Source organism: Ranitomeya imitator, chromosome 8 (assembly GCF_032444005.1).
Source record: "Ranitomeya imitator isolate aRanImi1 chromosome 8, aRanImi1.pri, whole genome shotgun sequence".
In the NCBI taxonomy this organism is placed as follows: Eukaryota; Metazoa; Chordata; class Amphibia; order Anura; family Dendrobatidae; genus Ranitomeya; species Ranitomeya imitator.
Window position 1 is genome coordinate 16703346 of NC_091289.1, and position 22401 is coordinate 16725746.

Genomic DNA, 22401 nt, shown 5'->3' on the forward strand with positions numbered 1-22401 from the left:
TTGATGCTGCCTAAGGCCTGTTTCACACGTCAGTGTCTCCGATACGTGAGGTGACAGTTTCCTCACGTACCGGAGACACTGACACACGTAGACCCATTAAAATCAATGCATCTGTTCAGATGTCATTGATTTTTTGCGGACCGTGTCTCCGTGTGCCAAACACGGAGACATGTCAGTGTTCGTGGGAGCGCACGTATTACACGGACCCATTAAAGTCACGTTGTCCGTGTGCAGTCCATGTGCCGTGCAGGAGACAGCGCTACAGTAAGCGCTGTCCCCCCCACGTGGTGCTGAAGCCGTGATTCATATCTTCCTTGCAGCAGCGTTTGCTGCAGGGAAGATATGAATAATAGTGTTTAATATAAAGATCTATCTGTGCCACACTGATGCTCCACAGAAACGTAGGGGCACACGGACACGGATAATTCCGGTACCGTTTTTTTTTGGTACCGGAATTATCTGGACGTGTGAAACCGGCCTAATGCAGTAATGCGAGACCGCATGTCATCACAGGTCATTCCCGCAAAGCATCCTTGGGAACGGGAGCATCGCGAGGAGCGGGAAGACTGCCGGGGACGCTAGAAGGTGAGAATATCACGATTTTTTATTTTAATTCTTTTTTTTAACAATTATATGGTTCCCAGGGCCTGGAGGAGAGTCTCCTCTCCTCCACCCTGGGTACCATCCATGCATGATCCACTTACCTTGCACATGGTGGGCATAGCCACATGCGGAAAGTAAGTGGATCAATGCATTCCTATGTGTGCGGAATCCCCGTGATTCCGCACAAAGAATGAACATGCTGCGTTTTTTTCCGGAATGCGGAAAAAACGCAGCATGTGCACAAAAAATGCGGATTGCATTCTAATATGATTAAGATGCTCAATGTATGCTTTTTTTCGCAGTTTTGTAGCGAAAAAACGCTAAAATTCCTGAATGTCTGCACATAGCCTTAGGGTATGTGCACACGTTGCAGATTTTGCTGCGGATCTGCAGCGGATTGGCCGCTGCAGATTCGCAGAAGTTTTCCCTGAGTTTACAGTACCATGTAAACCTATGGAAAACAAAATCCGCAGTGCACATGCTGCGGAAAAAAACGAGCGGAAACGTAGCGTTGTTTATTCCGCAGCATGTCAATTCATTGTGCGGATTCCGCAGTGGTTTACACCTGCTCCATAATAGGAATCCGCAGGTGGAATTCCGCACAAAAACCGCAAACAAATCGCGGTAAATCCGCTGTAATTCCGCAAGTAATCCGCGGTGCGATATACCTGCGGATTTACCAAAATCAGTCCAGAAAAATCCACACCACTTTCCGCAAGCAACGTGTGCACGTGGCTAACAAATACTCGGAGACCACCCGAGCGTGCTCGGGAAAACCCAAGCAACGAGTAAACTCGCTCATCACTAATTATAATGTGTCCAAGTGCTATCCGCTAAAAAAACTGACAACAGATGCGAAAATTGGACATGTGAATGGCGTTTAACACTTAGGACGAAACCTCTATTCTGCATAGTAATATTTTATATCCATATTCAGCACAATGAAGCACTAATACAGATGCAGATACAAAGGGGTTAACTGTATCCGTAACCCACGTAATACCCCAAGGGGACAGCATTTTTCACAGTGAAATTATCCTTGCAGGGTTCTGGGAAATGATCGCCATTGGTGCTCACATTCATTATGATTTATTAACGGCGTGCGTGAATTCTAGCAACACCTCTTGGTTGACAATTCTTTTCGCGCCTCTCCGGGAGCGCGGCCGGGGACGAAATCTCATAGACCTCATGCAAATGTAAACAAGTGAATTAATTAAGTTTATTGCGATGTGGGGACAAATAGCAGGATTTCCTTGGCTAATACGAAGCTCGTGTAGAACAAAAAGCCATTAAGCAGCGGTATACGGCGGGAGAATCAGAGGAACGCGCTGCTCCCAGCACACATCATTTCAACGTACGGCGCAGATTAGAATTTCCGGAACTGTTCTGCAAATCATCCAGACATCTAATATTCTGCGTAATCAACGGGATTTCTAGGTATAATAAGATTTTGTGATGTATGGCTGCCCACAGACGGTGCTACTATGAGACCACAACCTCCTTTATTCAGCATGGTTGCATTGCACAGGGCATATTTGGTAAGTTTATGCCAGGGGCCTACGACGGTAACAGCACAAGGGGGCTTTGGAGGTCAACAGTCCCTTAGGAAAGCCAGGAGCGGACCCCCATTGAGATATATTAAGCCTCATTCACGCACACACAAGGCCTTAATTATGAAAACAATAAGAATGTCTATGTTTCCCGTATCAGCCAATCAGAGCTTAGCATTCATTTCTGAAACAGCTCTGAGGAAATGAAAGCTGAACTCTGATTGGTTGCTATGGGCAACAGAGACATTATCATTGCTAGGCCATTTTGATGAATAAGGCCTAGTGTGTGTGAGGGAGGCTGGCATTTTCAAGTCTTAGGCTATGTGCATACAATGTTTTTTTTTTTCAGGCGGATTCAGCCAGAAAAATGGCCCCGTAAAATGAACATAGGACATAGCAATGTCAAAACGATGTTCAATGTCTTATGTCGCTTCAAGATTTGGAAACTCTAAACAAGCGACATGCTTCATAGTATTAAGTAAAAGACGGCACAGAAATTACCATAAAGCCTCTCCAGGAAATCGAGCGCTGACGCGGCTTCACCTCGGAAGACTTGGCTATGTGCGGTTAGGGCTATGTTCACATGGAGTTTTTTGAGTTAGGCAAATATGATGAGTTTTTTAAGTAGAAACCACTTAAAGAAATGCACCTTTTTGGGGAGATTTTTGTAGGAATTTTTCTGAAGTCGTCTTGGAACATTTTATTTTTTTTTTTGTAGTTTTTTGATTGCAGGGTGCCTGGTCTTGGAAGCAATTCCACCCATATCCAATTCAAAGAAGTGACTTACAATTTTTTTTTCTAATAGGTGTTTTTCCAAAATGTCTTCAGAAAAAAAAAAAACGTTCCTAAAACTGCTCATATGAGAAGCAAAGTGGATTTCCTACAGAAATGAATGGGAGGAATTGTCCCAGTTATCTTTTTTTTAGGTTTTCAAAGAGGTTGTCCTTTACTTTAAAGGGACTCTGTCACCTGAATTTGGCGGGACTGGTTTTGGGTCATATGGGCGGAGTTTTCGGGTGTTTGATTCACCCTTTCCTTACCCGCTGGCTGCATGCTGGCTGCAATATTGGATTGAAGTTCATTCTCTGTCCTCCATAGTACACGCCTGCGCAAAGCAATCTTGCCTTGTGCAGCCATGTACTATGGAGGACAGAGAATGAACTTCAATCCAATATTGCAGCCAGCATGCAGCCAGCGGGTAAGGAAAGGGTGAATCAAACACCCGAAAACTCCGCCCATGTGACCCAAAACCAGTCCCGCCAAATTCAGGTGACAGGTTCCCTTTAACACTGGTGGCCTATCCGTAGGGTAGATAATAACTGTCTGATCGGTGGAGATACGACACCAGGCACCCCGCAGATCAGCTGTTCTCAGTGTTGGCCGGACCTGCACAGCTCTGTCTACTCTACAATGGGCACGGCTGAGAATGGCACATATACCCACTCTTCAAATCAATACGGGGCCAAGGACCCATGGGAAAGGAGGTTGCCCACAGTCTAAAATTTGCATCAGAACAGCACAGCTCTAGTGCATAATGGCCAGTAAGGTGGCCATGATGACCATTAATGCCAGAAGTTCCTTGTCTGGTGTCCAGGCCGGTCCTCTCTAGCAACTGAACTCCACTTCTGCACCCAACATCCTTGACCTGAAATCCTACGAGAGCATGACGTTGCGGCACGATGCAAGTCATGACATAATGTGAGGCTTCGTTAACTCCAGAGTTGCTCAGAATGGCAGGTGCAGAAGTGTAGACCAGACTGGATTCTGAACCAGGGCAGCACGAACCGATCTATCATCTATCCAGACCGTGCCCAGCCTAAACTAGTTTCTGTTTTTAAACCTGGATCCCTTCCGTGAAGATCAATATTTTTTTCTATAAACAGCGCCTCCATCGCTCATAGCCTGTGTCTGGTATTGCAATTCAAGCGACTTCTGCACTTCCCAGCCTGACCTGAGGGTAAGCGCTGTGCTGTTTATTAACCATATCAGATATATTTTTTTCCAATTTTATACAATCCTCGTTAAAAAAAAAAAAAAGTTGGCATTTGCCGACTTACATTCGTAGTGAGGAATAAAAAGGCAACGTCTGATGAAACTGTAATTGGCAGTTCAGCTTTCAAGTCTTAAATACGCCATTGTCTGCTGCTAAGAGCGGATATCTGTGCTGACACTCACTGACTCATATACCTGAATATATTATATAGACGCATGGCGCTGGAGGTTGGCATGGCAGACTGGCACCCTACAGCTCCAACCACTGCATAAATCAGAAGTTCCCTGCAGTCTCGGGGGGGATTCACAGCCTGTCCGATCCTGTGACTCACTGCAGGCTTCCCCAGCTCATGTGTGGGTGTCTGTAAGCCCCTCTCCTTGTATAGGAGGGTTAAATAACACTAATATTACCCATAATAGGATCAGCCGCTTCTTCAGGCCCCACCAAGGGGGATTGGAAGGAAGGAATATGAATTTAATCAAGGTGGATTAATGGAGATCATTCACTAACAATAAAACATGCAAAACTGTTCTATCCCCATTGATTTGTGTAAGTGATTGATGCCTCGAAGATTGGATTTACATTAATGGGTGAAGAAGGATAGGGGTTTGTTATGGAAGACAAAATGGCATCAGTTTTTTTGGGGGGAAAAAAACCCAAACACATACAAATCCAGATGGAACGCATAAAATTTTTTTCAAAAATAGTCAAATTATTCAAAAATATTCTTAAAAAATTTGAACAAAAAAAGCAGCAATGTCAAGGATACCTAAGCCCTTTATGGCAGTTTTAATAAGCTTTTTACTGGCGCATTTGTGCGTCCGTGTTATGGATGCAGGTACAGCCCAATTGACAGCATTCTGACCAGAATTTCAATATGGCTTTCTGAACCTGCCCTTATAGGAAACTGACGTTTTCAGCTCAGATACTAAGTGCTAAGGTTGGAACTTACACCTGTGGAAATGACGTGCCCAGAAAAAAGCTAGTCTGCAACTGGCCTCGGGCAAAGTCAGAGCTGTAGCTAGCCTTTCTTTTACCAAGGGGGATTCAATAATTTACTTTGCTGCGGGCGGCAACTCCGGGGGCATTGTACAATGTGAAGACATACTGAGGTGGGTAGCACTGAGGTGGCAACTCACCATGGAGGGACATCACACCTGAAGGGGGATCGGACCAATCTGTGGTCCACATAGAAGACTTCATACTCGATGGGGAAAAGTAAGTTGACCTCATACTGTGTGTGTGCAGATAACTAAGGGGGCATCACTACTGTGTGAAGGTACTAAGGGGACATTATTATTGTGAGTGGGCACAAAGGGGCACGATCACTGATTGAGGGCACTATGAAAGTGTGTGGGGCACTAAAGGTACTCTGTTTCCCAGAGTTTTTTTGAGACTTTGCAAGAAAGTGTGTATGGGGGTCCATTCAAAAGTTTGGCCCTTCCTTTTCTAGTTTGGGCCCTGATTCCAGCCACGTGCATGAAGCCTAAGACTGTGATACAATCAGCACGGTGTGCTGATGTGGATGGTGTGTAAGGAGTTAACTCCGCAGCCACTAATAAGGTGTCTAATACCAGAATCCAGACAGTCGAGATGATTGATGTCCAAACAACTAGACAGACCAACCTGAAGTTTTTCCCTTTTTTTTTTTTATATCACATCACATAAATACCCCCCATGGGCTTTTATGAAACCCTATGGGGTAATTATCTGGTAGTAATAAGGCTTCTGCAGCGAGGCATTGCTGTAAAAATTCAGACGGTTGACAGGAAGGGTTGACATAATTACGTAATGATTCACTGTTTGTCAACACTTATTAAGGAGGGCAGCGGATAGGAACGATGTGACACGGGCGCAACAACATAGACCTGCCCCCGGGTACTGCACACTGGTGTTCACACCATCTCACATGTCCTGCCCCCTCTGAATGGTAAAAGGAACTGGTGTTATAATTGTCACCAGCTGAGAAGAGTCGCGTCCCTATAAATGGGTCACGGGCACAAATGGGGCAGCGCTGCGTATGTCCGGTGTAGCAGAGCAGAGTTTGTCGACAACGCGGAGTCTGTTAGATGAAGCAGAGCTGGGATTGTCCGATGCTGCATTGGATCTGGGATGATATCACCAGCTTAGCGACCCTGTGCGAGAACAGTTTATACGCCCCTTGTTCATGAAGCCCCCCCACTATGTCACCCCAACTATTTCCCAGTAATTGTAAGCCATGAAATATATCAGTACAGACCCCTACATTTAGTAGGAAAATGAGATGCAGAAGACTGAACACCCCTTTACCTGCAGAGCCCCTTTGTAGCTGCACTGGTCGCACATGTGATATGTCCGCCCACACTTGGCATCTGTCATTCTAAGGTTACACTATGCTTCCAAATCTACTATACAATTGTCTAAGGGTCACTTCCGTCTGTCTGTCACGGATATTCATTGGTCGCGGCCTCTGTCTGTCATGGAAATCCAAGTCGCTGATTGGTCGTGGCAAAACGCCCACGACCATTGCCACGACCAATCAGCGACGGGCACAGTCCGGTGGCAAAATAGCCGCTCCTTCCTCCCCGCAGTCAGTGCCCGCTCCATACTCCCCTCCAGTCAGCCCTCACACAGGGTTAATGGCAGAGTTAACAGACCGCACTATGCCGTGGTGTAATGCACTCGGTTAACGCAGCTATTAACCCTGTGTGACCAACTTTTTACTATTGATGCTGCATATGCAGCATCAATAGTAAAAAGATCTAATGTTACAAATAATAATAATAAAAAAAAAGGTTATTCTCATCTTCCGAGGTCGCGCGCTGTCCTCGGCAGTGCAAGCGGCAGGTTCCGGTGCCAAGGATGCTATGCGAGAAGGACCTGCCATGATGTCATGGTCATGTCTTTTTTAACCATAATATAGTGCCCACATTGCTATATACTACGTGGGCTGTGTTACATACTGCGTGGGCTCTGTTATACACTACGTAGCTGTGCAATACACTACGTGGCTATGTTATATACTACGTGGCTGTGTTACATACTACGTACGCTGTGTTACATACTACGTAGCTCTGTTATATACTACGTCGGTTGTGTTATATACTACGTCACTGTGCAATATAGTACATAGCCTGTGCTATATACTACCTACATATTCTAGAATACCCGATACGTTAGAATCGGGCCACCATCTAGTGTGTAAATATTTACCGGTAAGTTGTTTTTAGTTTTCTTTGTATTTTTTACCTTTTTTTGCAGCAATTTTTTAAATATTTTAGCAAACAACAAAAATGTTTACAAAAAATGGCAAAAAAATATATTTCTTGTAGATTTTTGCAGACATTTTTTTCATGTGCATTGTACTTATAAAAATCCAAAAGGGAAATTTTGTAAAAAAATAAATCACAAGGTAAAATAGAAAAAAAAAATGGACTACCTGTTTGTAAAAAAAAAAACAGAACTAAAAAATGGAAAGCAATTATTTTTCTTTTGACATTTTTTGAAAAAAAAAAAAAAAAAGTGCTGTATGGAACCATGATGCTTATTTACTCTGGACATATTTAGACTCAGTGCAATCCACAATCGTTTAGCTGATTAATACCTGTGTTGTGACGCATCATTTATTGACCCCGATTGTAGCAACCCATAGGCAAGTGGCATATACTTTCCGATAGTGTGACCTGAGCCCTATGGCTGCGTATACACCTGGAGATATTATAAAAGGTCTCTTTCTGTGACCATTGTGCTTTTTCTCCATCCTCTTATTTTCTGACGGTGCAGTTATAGAGGACAGTTCTGCACAGAGATTCAATCAGGGCTGCGCACCTTCTCTCCAAGGGCCCAATGAGCTGTTATTTTCGTATACAGTATATGTCCTTGACTTTTATATTTAAAGAGCGCTTTCCCTTTAAATTCCCCAAAAATTAATCAGTACATTTAATTCCCAGAGTCGTCTTCTCTTGACAGGTTGTTAAAAATTCTGCTTAATCATTTCTGGTATCGGTTTGCGAGAAAACTCAGAGAGAATCAGCAAAAAGCTTTCCATAAAGTATGGATATAATACCGCCATATTTTGCACCCTTAAAATCTACCATTTATCACCAACACTATACTGCCATGCTATCTGCAAAGCATACTGCCATATAATGCCTTATTAATGCTCCCATGCAGCAAACAAAATACTGCAATATATTGCTGACACAATGCTGCCAATCAATTGCGAAAATACTTCAATGACTTATCTAAGTAATACCACCATATACTGCCTAACTAATGCTCCCATACAGAGCAGGCAAAATGCCGGTAAAGCCGAAAAGCATTACTGCGCACTACAGTATGTCCCAGAAGTATTTCGCTGTGCACGGGCTCCTGCGCAGTAATGCTTTTCGGCTTTGCCCACAGTTGGGCAAAGCATACTGCGCGTGCGCCACCGAAGATTGTATTGCGCACTCGCCAACTATGGCGCACACGTACTCTAATTCACTAACATATTGCAGACAACAGGGACGGACGGGGTGGAGAAATGGAGAGGAAACGCCGCCCATAGGACCGGTAAAAACTCATTTAAATATCCCGCCAATTTGAGGTGACAGGTTCCCTTTAAATTTTGCCATGCTATTTCTAAATAATACCGACATTTAATGCCAAGGTAATGCTCCCATACAGCACAGACCGAATACTGACATTCAAGATCTAAAAAATGCTGGGTCATATCTAAATATTACTGTGATATGATGCCTAATAAATGTTTTTCTACACTACCAGCAATATATTGTTGGCACTGTACTGCCGTTCAATGCTTAAAAATAGTGCAATGGTATATATAAAAATATTGCCATGTAATGCATAATAAATTCTCCCATACAGAACCTATAAAATACTGCAATATAATGCCCACACAATGTCTATATAACTGCCATACTATATAACAATAATACTGCCATTTAATGCCTAAATAATGCTTCCATCCACCTCCAACAATATACTGCAATGTATTCCCCAGAGAAATCTGCCTAAAAATACTGCCATACCTTATCTAAATAATACCGCCATAATGCCTACTTTATGCTTTTATACAACAGTGACACAATACCGCCATATAATTTCTACAAGTATTGCAAAGCTATATCTAAAAAATACCACCATATAATGCCTAATTTATGCTCCTATACAGTTCCCTCAAAATACTGCCATACATTACTCGTTTATATACATAATACCGCAATATAGTGCCTAAATAATATTTTGCATTGAAATGATACCCCCTTAAAGAGCCAACACTACAATAAAGACGCGATATAGTGAGGACCAACCCTTTAGTTACATTTACGGGGATTTTTGTATGTTAGACAGACGGCGCGTCTTCTAGAGCAGTCCCTGGACTATATATAGACTGTGCAATTACAAATTATAATTATCCCCAAATTGTTACAATAAAGCATACGTTTGTCATCCTCCTCAATCACGTCTCCGAGTGCAGGTCTTCTTGCACATGATGGATGTAGATTTAGATAAGGTCACATTTGGCCATGTGTGAAGACATTGAGAGAGCGAGGAAGGTATTAGAGGGCAGTAAATCACCCGCTTCAGACTCTAATTAATAACTCTGGAATTAAACCGTTTCCTTCGATGACAGACGAGGCAGTTCGTTCTTAAAGTAAACATGCCACCAATATTCTGCTAGGTCCCTCAACTGCTTTGGTGTTGGTTCTGTAAGAGGCGATGCCCATCTTGTCTATGCCTAGTTTAGGAGATGATGGCAGATATTGTTTTCATGGCCATGCACAATTGGCCTCGTTTGTTGAACATTTGTGCAGAAGTCATTTGGAACAGTTGGATTCAGTCCATGTAAGAGAAGAGGATAAGGTCCATATAGAAAAAGTGGACTAGGTACATGTACAGTAGAAAAGGTGGAAAGGACCCATTTAAAATAGTGGGGAAGGGTTCATGTAGGATCTATGAGGAATAGTAGGACAAAGCCCATGTGGAACACGTGACAAGGAACTACGTGGCACAGGTAGAGAGGGTCCTTGCAGCACAGGTGGATCTGCTTCTTGGGGCACAAGTGGACAAGGTCAAAGTAGAACAGGTGGACAACAACCGTGTAGGACAAATGGACAGGGTTCATGAAGAATGGGTGGACAGGGTCTACGAAGAGCAGATGGATAAAGTCCATGTAGCACAAAATGACAGGATCCATAAAGAAAAGTTGGACAAGGTCAAAGGACAGGATTCATGCAGAACAGGTGGAAAAGGTCTATGTAGAGCAAAAGAATAGGACCTATGAAGAGCAGGTGTACCGTGTCCATGTAGGACAAATAATGAGGGTCCATGAAAAATAGGTAAACAAAATTCATGTAGTACAAATGGTCAGTGTCCATGAAGAACAGGTGGACAGGGTCAATGTAATACAAATGGACAGGATCCATGAAGAACCGGTGGACAAGGTATATGCAGTATAACTGGCCAGGGTCCATGAAGAACCAGTGGATAAGGTCTATACAGTACAACTGGACAGGGTCCATGAGGAACCAGTGGACAAGGTCTATACAGTACAACTGGGCAGGGTCCATGAAGAACTAGTTGACAAGGTATATGCAGTACAACTGGACAGGGTCCATTAAGAACCAGCGGACAAGGTCTATGCAGTTCAACTGGACAGGGTCCATGAAGAACCAGTGGACAAGGTCTATGCAGTACAACTGGGCAGAGTCCATGAAGAACAGGTGGACAAGATCCATGTAATAAACATGGACAAAATCCATGAAGAAGAGTTGAGCAAGGTTCATGTAAAACTAATACCGTAAAGACAAATGAAGGACATAAGTAAAAGAGGTGAACAGGGTTCATGTGGAAGTTTTGGACAATGTCCACATACAATAATTGGACAGCCTCCTTGAGACACAGCTGGACGAGGTCCATGTAGGTGAGATGGAAAGGGTCTATGTGGAGGAAAAGAACAGAATGCATTAAGAACAAGGGGCGAAAATCCAGGAAACATGTGAAACAGGTTGACTGGACCCACACAGCACAGGTGGACCGGGTTCATGTGGCACCAGTGGCAAGAGTCCATGTAAAGGAAATGCGCAGAGCCAGGTTCTGATGAAGCACCATGAATGATCCCTGATCCACCAATTATTAAACTTTCTTCTTGATGTTTCTGAAAATATTACTTACAGGATGGAACTACCGTGAGTTCTCGAAATAGTGTCTTGTACTTGATATGCAGGAACTCTGACTCTGCTCTTATTACTGGATGCCATTAGGTGTCATCCTCAGTCATCCTTAGCCCATCATTGACTCCACCATGGAGCCACCACTGCTCCGCACAGACACGGTTATAGTGTTACTGCCCAACTCTTATAAACAATATCATGAATCTTGAAGTGATAAGCTGGAGACACTCGTCCGGGTGGAGCAAACAAGACAGATTTCCATATAGATTGGTTGTGCATCTCTACATTCATAAAACGCATCGGGAATCTCTGTGTAAAGAAACTCTCCATTGCTCACATGCCAACCATGGATAATGTAAATGGACATTTCCAACCTATTTCTCTTAAATTATATCCCAAACCATAGACATTGAGTTGTTTTCTGCCATCAGGTCGGTTCTTGGTTACATCTGCTTCGAGAAACGTTTGATGGACACCAATTTCAGTTTCTACTGGAGTTGTCACTCAACTTTCCAGGTCTCTTGAATGTCCAAATCTGATTGATTTCTTCCTTACAAGGGGTGTGAGGTTCAGAAAATCCATTTTTATATTTCCTTTTTTGGAAATTCTTACTGAGTTTACATAAAGGGGGGTCCGCTATTCAGGACCCTTAATTATTGACAAAAATAGAGAGCAGCTATTGTACAAAAAGTGTCTCTCACTCAGGAGGACCCGGCATGTTCAATCATTACACATACAGCTCATTGATTTAATTGGGAATCATGTTATTATTATTTATTTATATAGCACCATTAATTCCATGGTGCTGTACATGAGAAGGGGTTACATAAAAAGTTATACATATCGTTTACAGTAGACAAACTTACAATGATCTCTCCTTCAAACCACATATCCAAGCCCTTTCCACTTCCTGCTGACTTCAACTCAAAAATATTTCACGAATCCGTTCATTCCTCAACCAAGAATCTGCAAAAACCCTAGTCCATGCCCTCATCATCTCCCGCCTTGACTACTGCAACCTCCTGCTCTGTGGCCTCCCCACTAACACTCTTGCACCCCTCCAATCTATTCTAAACTCTGCTGCCCGACTAATCCACCTGTCCCCCCGCTATTCCCCGGCCTCTCCCCTCTGTCAATCCCTTCACTGGCTCCCCATTGCCCAGAGACTCTTCTACAAAACCCTAACCATGACGTACAAAGCCATCCACAACCTGTCTCCTCCATACATCTGTGACCTCATCTCCTGGTACTTACCTACACGCAACCTCCGATCCTCACAAGATCTCCTTCTCTACTCCCCTCTTATCTCCTCTTCCCACAATCGTATACAAGATTTCTCTCGCGTATCACCCCTACTTTGGAACCCTCTACCACAACACATCAGACTCTCGCCTACCATCGAAACCTTCAAAAAGAACCTGAAGACCCACCTCTTCCGACAAGCCTACAACCTGCAGTAACCACCGATCGACCAAACCGCTGCATGACCAGCTCTATCCTCACCTACTGTATCTTCACCCATCCCTTGTAGATTGTGAGCCTTCGCGGGCAGGGTCCTCTCTCCTCCTGTACCAGTTGTGACTTGTATTGTTCAAGATTATTGTACCTGTTTTTATTATGTATACCCCTCCTCACATGTAAAGCGCCATGGAATAAATGGCGCTATAACAATAAATAATTATAATAATAATGACAGACTGATACAGAGAGGAGAGGACCCTGTCATTGTGGACTTACATTCTACAGGATAATGGGGAAGAGACAGAAGGTTGAGGGTGCAGGGGCTCTGGTGGTGGTGAGACGGCTGCTCTGGCGGTGGTGTCGTGGCAGCTTAGGTGGTTGGTTAGGCGGCAGCTCTGGTGGTGGTGAGGAAGCAGCTCTGGTGGTGGTGAGGTGGCAGAATGTTATTGTAGGCTTTCCTGAAGAGGTGGGTTTTCAGGTTCCGTCTGAAGGAGCCGAGGGTGGTCGATAGTCGGACGTGTTGAGGCGTGGAATTCCAGAGGATGGGGATATTCGGGAGAAATCTTGGAGGCGGTTGTGTGAGGAATGAATAAGTGTGGAGGAGAGTAGGAGGTCTTGGGAGGATCGAAGATTACGTGAGGGAAGATATTGGGAGATTAGTTCAGAGATATAGGGAGGGGACAGGTTGTGGATGGCTTTGTAGATCAGTGTTAGTAGTTTGAACTGGATTCGTTGGAGAATTGGGAGCCACTGGAGGGATTTTCAGAGGGGAGAAGCTGGGGAGTAGCGAGGAGAGAGGTGGATTAGCCGGGCAGCAGAGTTGAGGATGGACTGGAGCAGTGCAAGGGAGTTAGCGGGGAGGCCACAGAGGAGGGTGTTGCAGTAATCCAGGCTGGAGATGATGAGGGCATGCACAAGAGTGTTAGTAGATTGTGGGCTGAGGAAAAGATGGATTCTGGCAATATTTTTGAGTTGGAGGTGGCAAGAGTTTGACGTGCGGTTTGTAGGACAGGGCAGAATCGAGAGTTACCCCGAGGCAGCGGATTTCAGGTGCGGGAGAGAGGGTGACGCCGTTTACCATTATAGATAGATCGGGTAGGGGAGATACGTGAGATGGGGGAAAGATGATGAGTTCGGTTTTGTCTACATTGAGTTTTAGGAAGCGAGAGGTAATACTTTTTCCCCTGTGGTGGCGCTGCAGGAAAACAAAATACTTCTCATACAGTTTACAGTTAAGAGGGATCGCAGGGAATCTTAGCGGGCATACTTTATGAGAACTTCAGCAAAACTTCACCACCACATGGGTAAAGGGAAACTAATAAACTATTACTCGGGGGGTATTGGGGGGCAGGGTTGCCCATTTATCGTAGAAAGGATGGGGCAAACAAACACAAGTCCTTGAGAAAGGGTTCATGATGGTGTGAACCAGACCTAAAGGGGATCTACTGAGACACTGGATACAGGGCCCCTCTTTTCTCTGTATATCTCTGCAGATGGCAGCCGTACAGCGGTGCCCATAGTGGGTATATGCCATATGTATACACAAAGCTTATTTCCTCTCTATATTATACACCGTATACTACAGTGTGGATTGATCACATCCATGTATGAATATACGCAGGGTGTAATTGCTTTTTACATCCGTTGTTTCTCGGAGCGCGGAGTCTCAGTGCGCTCTCTGGAGTTTGCAGTGTTTGTGAGATGTCGGGCCAAGATTTCCTGAACTCGTCTCCGCTTTTACGCCAATTACACTCATTTGCTGCTGGAGAGAAAGTTCAGCTCACAACTATATATAAAGGTACAGACAGGAGAGCGACCATTTAACATTTCCTCTACACGGCGCTGCCTGCTGGGCTGCACTTATACCATGAGCAATCTCATCCACATGAGCCCACAGGGGAGAATGGAGCCGAGGGGAGGGAGAGGCGCCATTATAAGGCTATCATGGAAAATGGATGGATGATAGATAGAAAGATAGATAATAGATAGATAGAAGGATAAAAAAGAAATAAGAAGGCAGCACTCCAGTAAATGATGAAAAAAGTGAACTTTATTAGCCCATATGGTGTGGCAACGTTTCGGCTATGATCAGCCTTTCTCCTTTCTCTTCCTTTTAACTTGAGAAAGGCTGGTAACAGCCGAAACGTTGCCACACCATATAGGCTAATAAAGTCCACTTTTTTCATCATTTGTTGGAGTGCGGCCTCCTTTTTTCTTTTTTATACAAATGGATATTTTTTGGAGGGCCCTGCACCCTGAATTCATCTATACGATGCTGTTCCATTTTTTTTTCTTCTAGGTAGAAGGATAGATAGATAATAGATAGATGATAGATAATAGATAGATTATAGATAATTGATAGTTAATAGATAGATGATAGATAATAGATTCAGAATAAATAGATAATTGATAGATAGATAATAGATAGATGATAGATAGATAATAGATGATAGATAGATGGTAGATAGATAATAGATAAATGGATAAGATAGATAATTGATAGATGATACAGTAGATAATAGATAGATAATAGATGGATAAGATAGATAGATAATAGCTAGATCATAGATAGATGATAGATATATAGAATTATAGATAATAGATAGATGATAGATAGATGATAGACAGATAGATATGAAAAGGAAACACCGCAGCACTCTGTGAGGGCCAAGGTATATGAAAACACAGGAAACGTTAAATCTAAGCTGCATTGTTAATCAATAAGATGTTATTTTAAAAAAAGTGAAGATTTTTTAGCACATAAATTGGCCAATTCATGTGTGCCCATCAACCACGGCAAGGCGACACTTCTCTGATAGGTCCTATCCTACTATACATGCATCTCTTGGGCGGCATGGTGGCACAGTGGTTAGCACTGCAGCCTTGCAGCGCTGGGGTCCTGGGTTCAAACCCCACCCAGGACAACATCTGCAAAGAGTTTGTATGTTCTCTCCGTGTTTGCGTGGGTTTCCTCCGGGCACTCCGGTTTTCTCCCACATTCCAAAGACATACTGATAGGGAATTTAGATTGTGAGCCCCATCGGGGACAGTGATGATAATGTGTGCAAAATGTAAAGCGCTGCGGAATATGTTAGCGCTATATAAAAATAAAGATTATTATTATTATTATTATTATTATCTCTTGGGCTATCAGCATACAGTTACATGGACAAACCTGTCTCTCCAGGGCTATGAGCCAACAATTTAAGGGCAAGTAGAACTGGTTGATGTCACCTGCAGGTTAATGGGAGGATTGCCAAGTCAGACAGGAGGCAGTTACACCTCCAGTAGTAAAATATACAGAAAAACATGACCATCTCCTTAGTGTGAACAGCTGCGATGACTACATAATAGGAAAAGGAAACACAGCAGCCTCTGTAAGGGCCAAGATATCTGAAAACACTGCTTGCACCTGTTCACACTAAGGAGGTGGTCAGGTTTTTCACGATAGATAGATGATAGATAGATGATAGATAGATGATAGATGATAATAGATGATAGATAATAGATAGATGATAGATAGATAACAGATAATAGATGATAGATAGATAATAAATAGATAATAGATGATAGATAATATATATATATGAGAGATAATAGATAGATAATAGATGAAAGATGAATAGATAATAGATAATGGATAGAAAGCAGACTATTCCAGGGATGGTTGGATATGATGCTGGATATTGGCTGTATCTGTGTGGCGGTGACATTATATCTGTGCGGTGATATATGGCGCTGTATCCTATAGGTAGATAATTGCAGTATATATAACCGCACACGTTTCGCAGATCAGATCTGTCTTCCTCCCTGGAGACGGGGACACTAGCACAGGCCTCCAGGATTTTCCGCTCCGCACAGTGTGAATTATCTTGCTCCCCGTCCATATGCTGCGCCTGTTCCCCCTCACTGCCGAGTCACGGAGCCTCTAGAACATCTCATGCTGTTTTCTATGGGCGCAGACACGTAGCGAGAAATGCTTAACCTTCGCACTGCCAGCCTGTGGCCATAGCAGAATAGACATTATCCCATGTCCTCCATACTGTGGGGCTCCCGGGTGCTTCAGGCCCCCACCCTCCCCGATCCCGCATTAACCCTTCGCTAATAGCAATCTGTACAGTTACTTTCCACCCCAATGGATCTTGGATTGGAATCCAGCGTTAATTGAGCGAGTACAACAATCCGCTGAAGCCAGCAGAAGTAATTAAGAGGGATCCAGAATTGAGAGGGGTTTTTTTTTCCTAATATCTGCTGCGATTAGAGATCAGCGAGCCGGTCATACCCCATACCACCCTATAATGAGACGCATAGGATGCCCCGGATTACTAGACGAAAGCCACAACAATATACATTACTAATCCTGCGCGCTCCCCCATAATGAACTTAAAAGGCACCGACATGTGCAGTGGTGTAGTATGTTACAGATTATTATTATTATTTATTATTATAGCGCCATTTATTCCATGGCACTTTACATGTGAGGAGGAGTATACATAATAAAAACGAGTACAATAATCTTAATCAATACAAGTCACGACTGGTCCAGGAGGAGAGAGGACCCTGCCCGCGAGGGCTCACAATCTACAAATGTAGAAGAGCTGAATTTGTCATTGCACTGCCTTTTTGTGCACTATATGACGGGGTGTATTCAGATTTGTGGTTGATAAACCCACATAAAAACACTTTTAAAAATACCGCGCACAGTTTTGTCACTTTTTCCATTGCGCAGATGCAAATTCTGATACCGCAGCCCACAAATCACTTGTTTAACGCACATCCTTACTTATGAACAAGCTCAGCTCTGCTATATCTAATACACCCTGGAAAACCGACGGAAAACTCAGCTCCACTGTCTCACAAAGCGTCACGCCACGTATCACAAGCTCAGCTCTGCCACATCCCACACACCCCGAGCTACTTCAATATTACACTCAGCTGCGATCTCAGGGACATCACATCCTACGACACATGACAAATTCAGCTCTACTATTTTTAATAAATTCATTCTAGCAACACTCGTGAAAAAAAAAAATCAGCTTTCTCTATCCAAGATACCGAGCCTTGCTACGCATAACAAACTCAGCACTGCTATTTCTTAATAAACCCAGACAAATTCACCTAGACACGCACATCCCTCCTACAGATAACAAACTCATCCCTGCTATGCTTAACAAACCCAGCCCGACTAAACATTGCACATTCAGCTCCGCTATCTCTGATATGCCTCAAGCTGTTATACATATCTGGCAAAAACCCAGTACTGCTACATCTGACAAACTCATCTCTGTACTGTCCAAAACACCTAATCCTGCTACATATCACAGACTCAGCTCTGCTATGTTTAACAATCCCATCGTTCTAAATCTTGCAAATTCTGCACTGCTATGTCCGATATGTTGCCATCTGACGCATCTGGCAAACTCATCTCTACTACATATGAACATGCCTTTGCGTTACCTTGGGGGGGGGGGGGGGGGTTGACTGTCTTAATTTTGGCTACTTCTAAAGTGTAACTCTACCCAAAATGCATAATGGCTCTTTCTTATGGTCCTCATATCTGGGGTTAGGAATTAAGGAACTATAACTTCCAGCATGTCTTTACAACTATTCTGGTATACTGGGAGTAGTAGTTCCCCTCCAGCTGGGGAACCACAAGGTGCAGACCACCGCTTTATGGTATAGGTTCCGACACAGGTGCTTAGAATGTCGTGTCGGATTTTTGGTAGCAGAAATCTCCAAGGAGGGTGGAAGGGCCCTGGTGTCTCATTGAGGTATTCAGCAAGGTCACGACTATGGGGGCGCAGTGCAGTGGATCCTGTAATATAAGGGGGGTCCCATATATTTCTAATCAGTGAACATTTGTGTGGCAAATCATGTGCCGGATCTTGGCTTTAATCCACTGTCCAGGACCTTCTTCTCCTCATTCTGGACCTTGGCTCCATGCACAATACTCCAGATACTGGAAATGATTCACCATTGCCTCCGTCACTAGAATGTGAAATGGTTCCTCCAACGCTAACTCTAGATACAATGCCCCACACATTGGACCTGAAATCAAGCCATGGTAGAACTGGACCCATGCCCACATAGAGAACCTGCATATTAGATGCTGGGTGAGGTAGGACGCAATGCCCAAAACATAGGACCTGAGGCTGATGGACCACAAGATGGACTTTGATCCAAGCACCTAAATACGGAGCCATGCAGCAAACCGTGGACCAACTGGACTCTTACCCCCCAAAAAACCCTTACTGTAGATGTAGATGAGCACCCAACATGATAAACCATGATACCCAAGACTCCGGACTTGATTGTCCCCTGGACGGTCCTGAATAAAAAAACCAATCAACTATGGTTCAACTGGACTGATGCCCACAAAGAACACCCCATCTTTAGATATTGATGAGTGCCACAAGGAACTATGGCCAAGAAACTGACCACAGGATGGACCTTGATTCAATGACCTAAATACTCAGCCGTGCAATAGACCATGGAAAAAATTGAACTGATGCCCCAAACCCCAAATATAAAAATTGAGGACTGCAATGAACCATGGTAGCATGCCCTGATTGACCACGCGATGAACCTTATTTTGTCCTGAGCATCCTCACACAATGGACCATAGTATGCCGCCTGATAAACTGCCCGACACAAAGGACCCACGGTGAATATGGCACCCAACACAATGGACCTTGATCCAATGCTAAACACAATGTTTTATCACTCCCCACCCTGCGGCCAGGTGTAATGTCCCACGCAATAAACATTGGACCTTGGTGCCATGCCCAAGAAAATGGATAGATGCCAAATGATCCAACCTGAAGGGCACAGCTGGTGAGGGGCAACCTGGCTTCCAACAGATCATTCTGTCTTGGCTAACATAGGGCTGAGGCAGAAAAATGGACCCTTGCCCTGGGAGAAGGACATTCTTGTTGCATCGCGATTCGCAACCAGATCTGGACCCAAAACCCTAGACGCCCAGCATGCAACGTAACCCTTTCCTGAACAATTTTTTAGAAATCTTCACCCCTGGAGCTATCCTCCTTACCTGCATGATACGGTGATCTCGATCTTAGTGGCCGGCACGCTGCTGTGTACGGGGTCAAAGTCTCCAATAGATGCCATTCTCCTGGAGTCTGCAGGTCCACCTGCTGATAGAGATGGTCTATGTCCTGGGGTGATCTTCAGCTCTGGGAAGTCAAGGCTGCAGGGCTATCATCAAGAGCTTAAGAAGAAGTCCAAGATGCCAGTCCATGAAAACTAGAACAGAAGAAGACACAACGCGTGGAAAACTCCTGGTGGCTTTCTGGGTAGAAGGAGTCTGAGATGTTTTCTGAGACACTCGGTGGGACTTGCCATCCTTTCTAATCCCCAGGTGGCAGGATTTCTAGAGTAACATCCCTGCTTTATCAAAGTCACTCCATATCTGTGCCACTATTAACCCTATCAGGGAAGTAGGACGCCCCCAATATTCTGGATTCATTCGGGTCTACACCCCCCACACCTTCCCCTTTTTGGGCGCAGTCCAATGGTGCCCACTCACTTGCACAGTGGCATTTTCTATGTGCAGTTTGGAAGCTCTGCTGGTGTAATACCAGTGCCATACTGGGATTAACCCACCACAGATGTATCAGGGAATTAAATTCTAGCTGAGCTTTCGCCTTTGCTACATCTGTTGCATTTTCCTCCCAATTCTCAATCACAAGACCCAGATATTGCCAATAGTCAAGATCTATTCAATGAGGAGGCAACAAAAGTTTCTGAAGACGCAGCAAAGGAAAGCAAGGAGGAAAAAGCAAAAAAGTCCCCATAATAATAACCCAGGATGGGCAGAAGATGATAGAAAATGTATTAAAGTTGTCTTTACCTGTGAAGTTGCAGGGGGGGGCAGTGTTGGCTGGATCCCTGCTGGAGACCCCCCAATGCCTTTGGTCCTCACTCAGCTCTCACATATACATGCCATTATCCCAGGCTTGTGCAAAAAAATATAGAGGATGCGAGAAACCAACCTGTATCTATGAATATTGTGCACAGAATCCCTCAATGGATGCGAGTAGTGGCTGCCTGTGATGCCAATGGGCCACCTAGTGGTGAGGTGCGGTGCTGCAGCTATTATTCTGCTGTCACAGATTTTTAGGCTTTGAATAAAGCATTTGGCTGAAATTCTGGCTGTCTGATGTTTTACCGTTTTCTAGAAACATGATTGCATCGTGATTTACTTAACCTTTGGATTCTCTCGAAATTGATACTTAGGGCAATTGCATTAAATCTTTATGCATTTAAAGGGATTGCAATAATAATAACATATTAGGGGATCGCTAGATATGAAGCCAGTGGCGGACACAGACAGAAGAGGGTCTCCTGAGCAAGAACAGTATATGGGCCCTTTGCAGTTCAATAATGAGTCTCTAACAGAAGCCTCTGGCTGCTTTGGAGTTGGTAGTGGCGCCCTTTCCTCTTGGGCCCCTGTGCGGCTGCACAGATTGCACCAATGGTATATCCACCCCTGATTTCAGCAACTGATGTGATTAGCAATGATGCTTTGCACATATGAATAAATGCAAACTTATTACGTGTGTCCTATGGGCCTCTGACTACAGACTGCTATGCAACTGGCATTTTGTAGTCAGAAGGGGATGGGCAGTTGTTGTGTTTTGACCATCTTGGCATAGGCATAACGTAAAGGTTCCAAACCGCAAAGCAAATGCTAAAACAGTACCGTGAGGACACAATACAAATACTATACAAGTGCCCTCGCCTACCATGGTGTCATTTTATGGCAGAGAGACCCCTTCAGGCACCGTGACCTCAGGACCACCTATTGCTACATCCTCGCAACAAAGCTTAATTACAGAAGTGGAGCTTATCTAATAATAAAACTACCTTGGCATGTAAAGTATTTTTCTGAATGTTTAGTAAAATAATACTAATATTGATGATAATAAATAATAGTAAATAACAGTAATTAGCAGTAAATGATGATAAATAATAGTAAGTCTTAAGTCATAGAAAATATGTAATAAATAATAAGTAACAATAAATAAGTAATGTTAAATAAAATGAATAATAGTAAATACTAATAATTAGCAGTAAATAATAGTAAGTATTAAGTCATATAAAATGTGTAATAAATAATAATAATAATAAATAAGTAATATTAAATAAAATAAATAATAGTAAATAATAGTAATTAGCAGTAAATGATAATAAATAATAGTAAGTCTTAAGTCATAGAAAATATGTAATAAATAAGTAACAATGAATAAGTAATATTAAATAAAATGAATAATAGTAAATACTAATAATTAGCAGTAAATAATAGTAAGTATTAAGTCATATAAAATATGTAATAAATAATAATAAATATTAAATAAAATAAATAATAGTAAATAATTAATAATTAAAAAATAATAGTAAATAATTAATAATAATGAAGTAAATAATAATATAGAACATATTTATTTCTTCTAAATATTTAGTCTAAGTCCAAGATAGATTTACATATATATTTACAATTATCATCCTTGTTCTGTAAACTTTTTCGTCATGAATTGACTTAATAGAGAGGGCTCTTCCATTCAGGATTCTCATCTTTTTTGCCAAAAATAGAGAGTGGCTCCAAATATAATTTCTTGCT

General features: G+C 43.1%; 1 protein-coding gene across 1 annotated transcript in view; it reads right to left on the reverse strand.

Annotated features, from left to right (window-relative positions):
- The window catches only part of CPNE9 (copine family member 9), a 231918-nt gene extending 211109 nt beyond the window's left edge, over positions 1–20809 (reverse strand). The window contains exons 1-2 of the mRNA XM_069736441.1: positions 20632–20809; positions 19813–20024 (exon numbers count right to left, since the gene is read on the reverse strand). Of these exons, the coding sequence (XP_069592542.1) occupies positions 19813–19889 (77 nt within the window). The 5' untranslated portion in view covers positions 19890–20024; positions 20632–20809. The remainder of the gene's footprint in view (positions 1–19812; positions 20025–20631) is intronic.
- Between the last annotated feature and the right edge of the window lie 1592 nt (positions 20810–22401).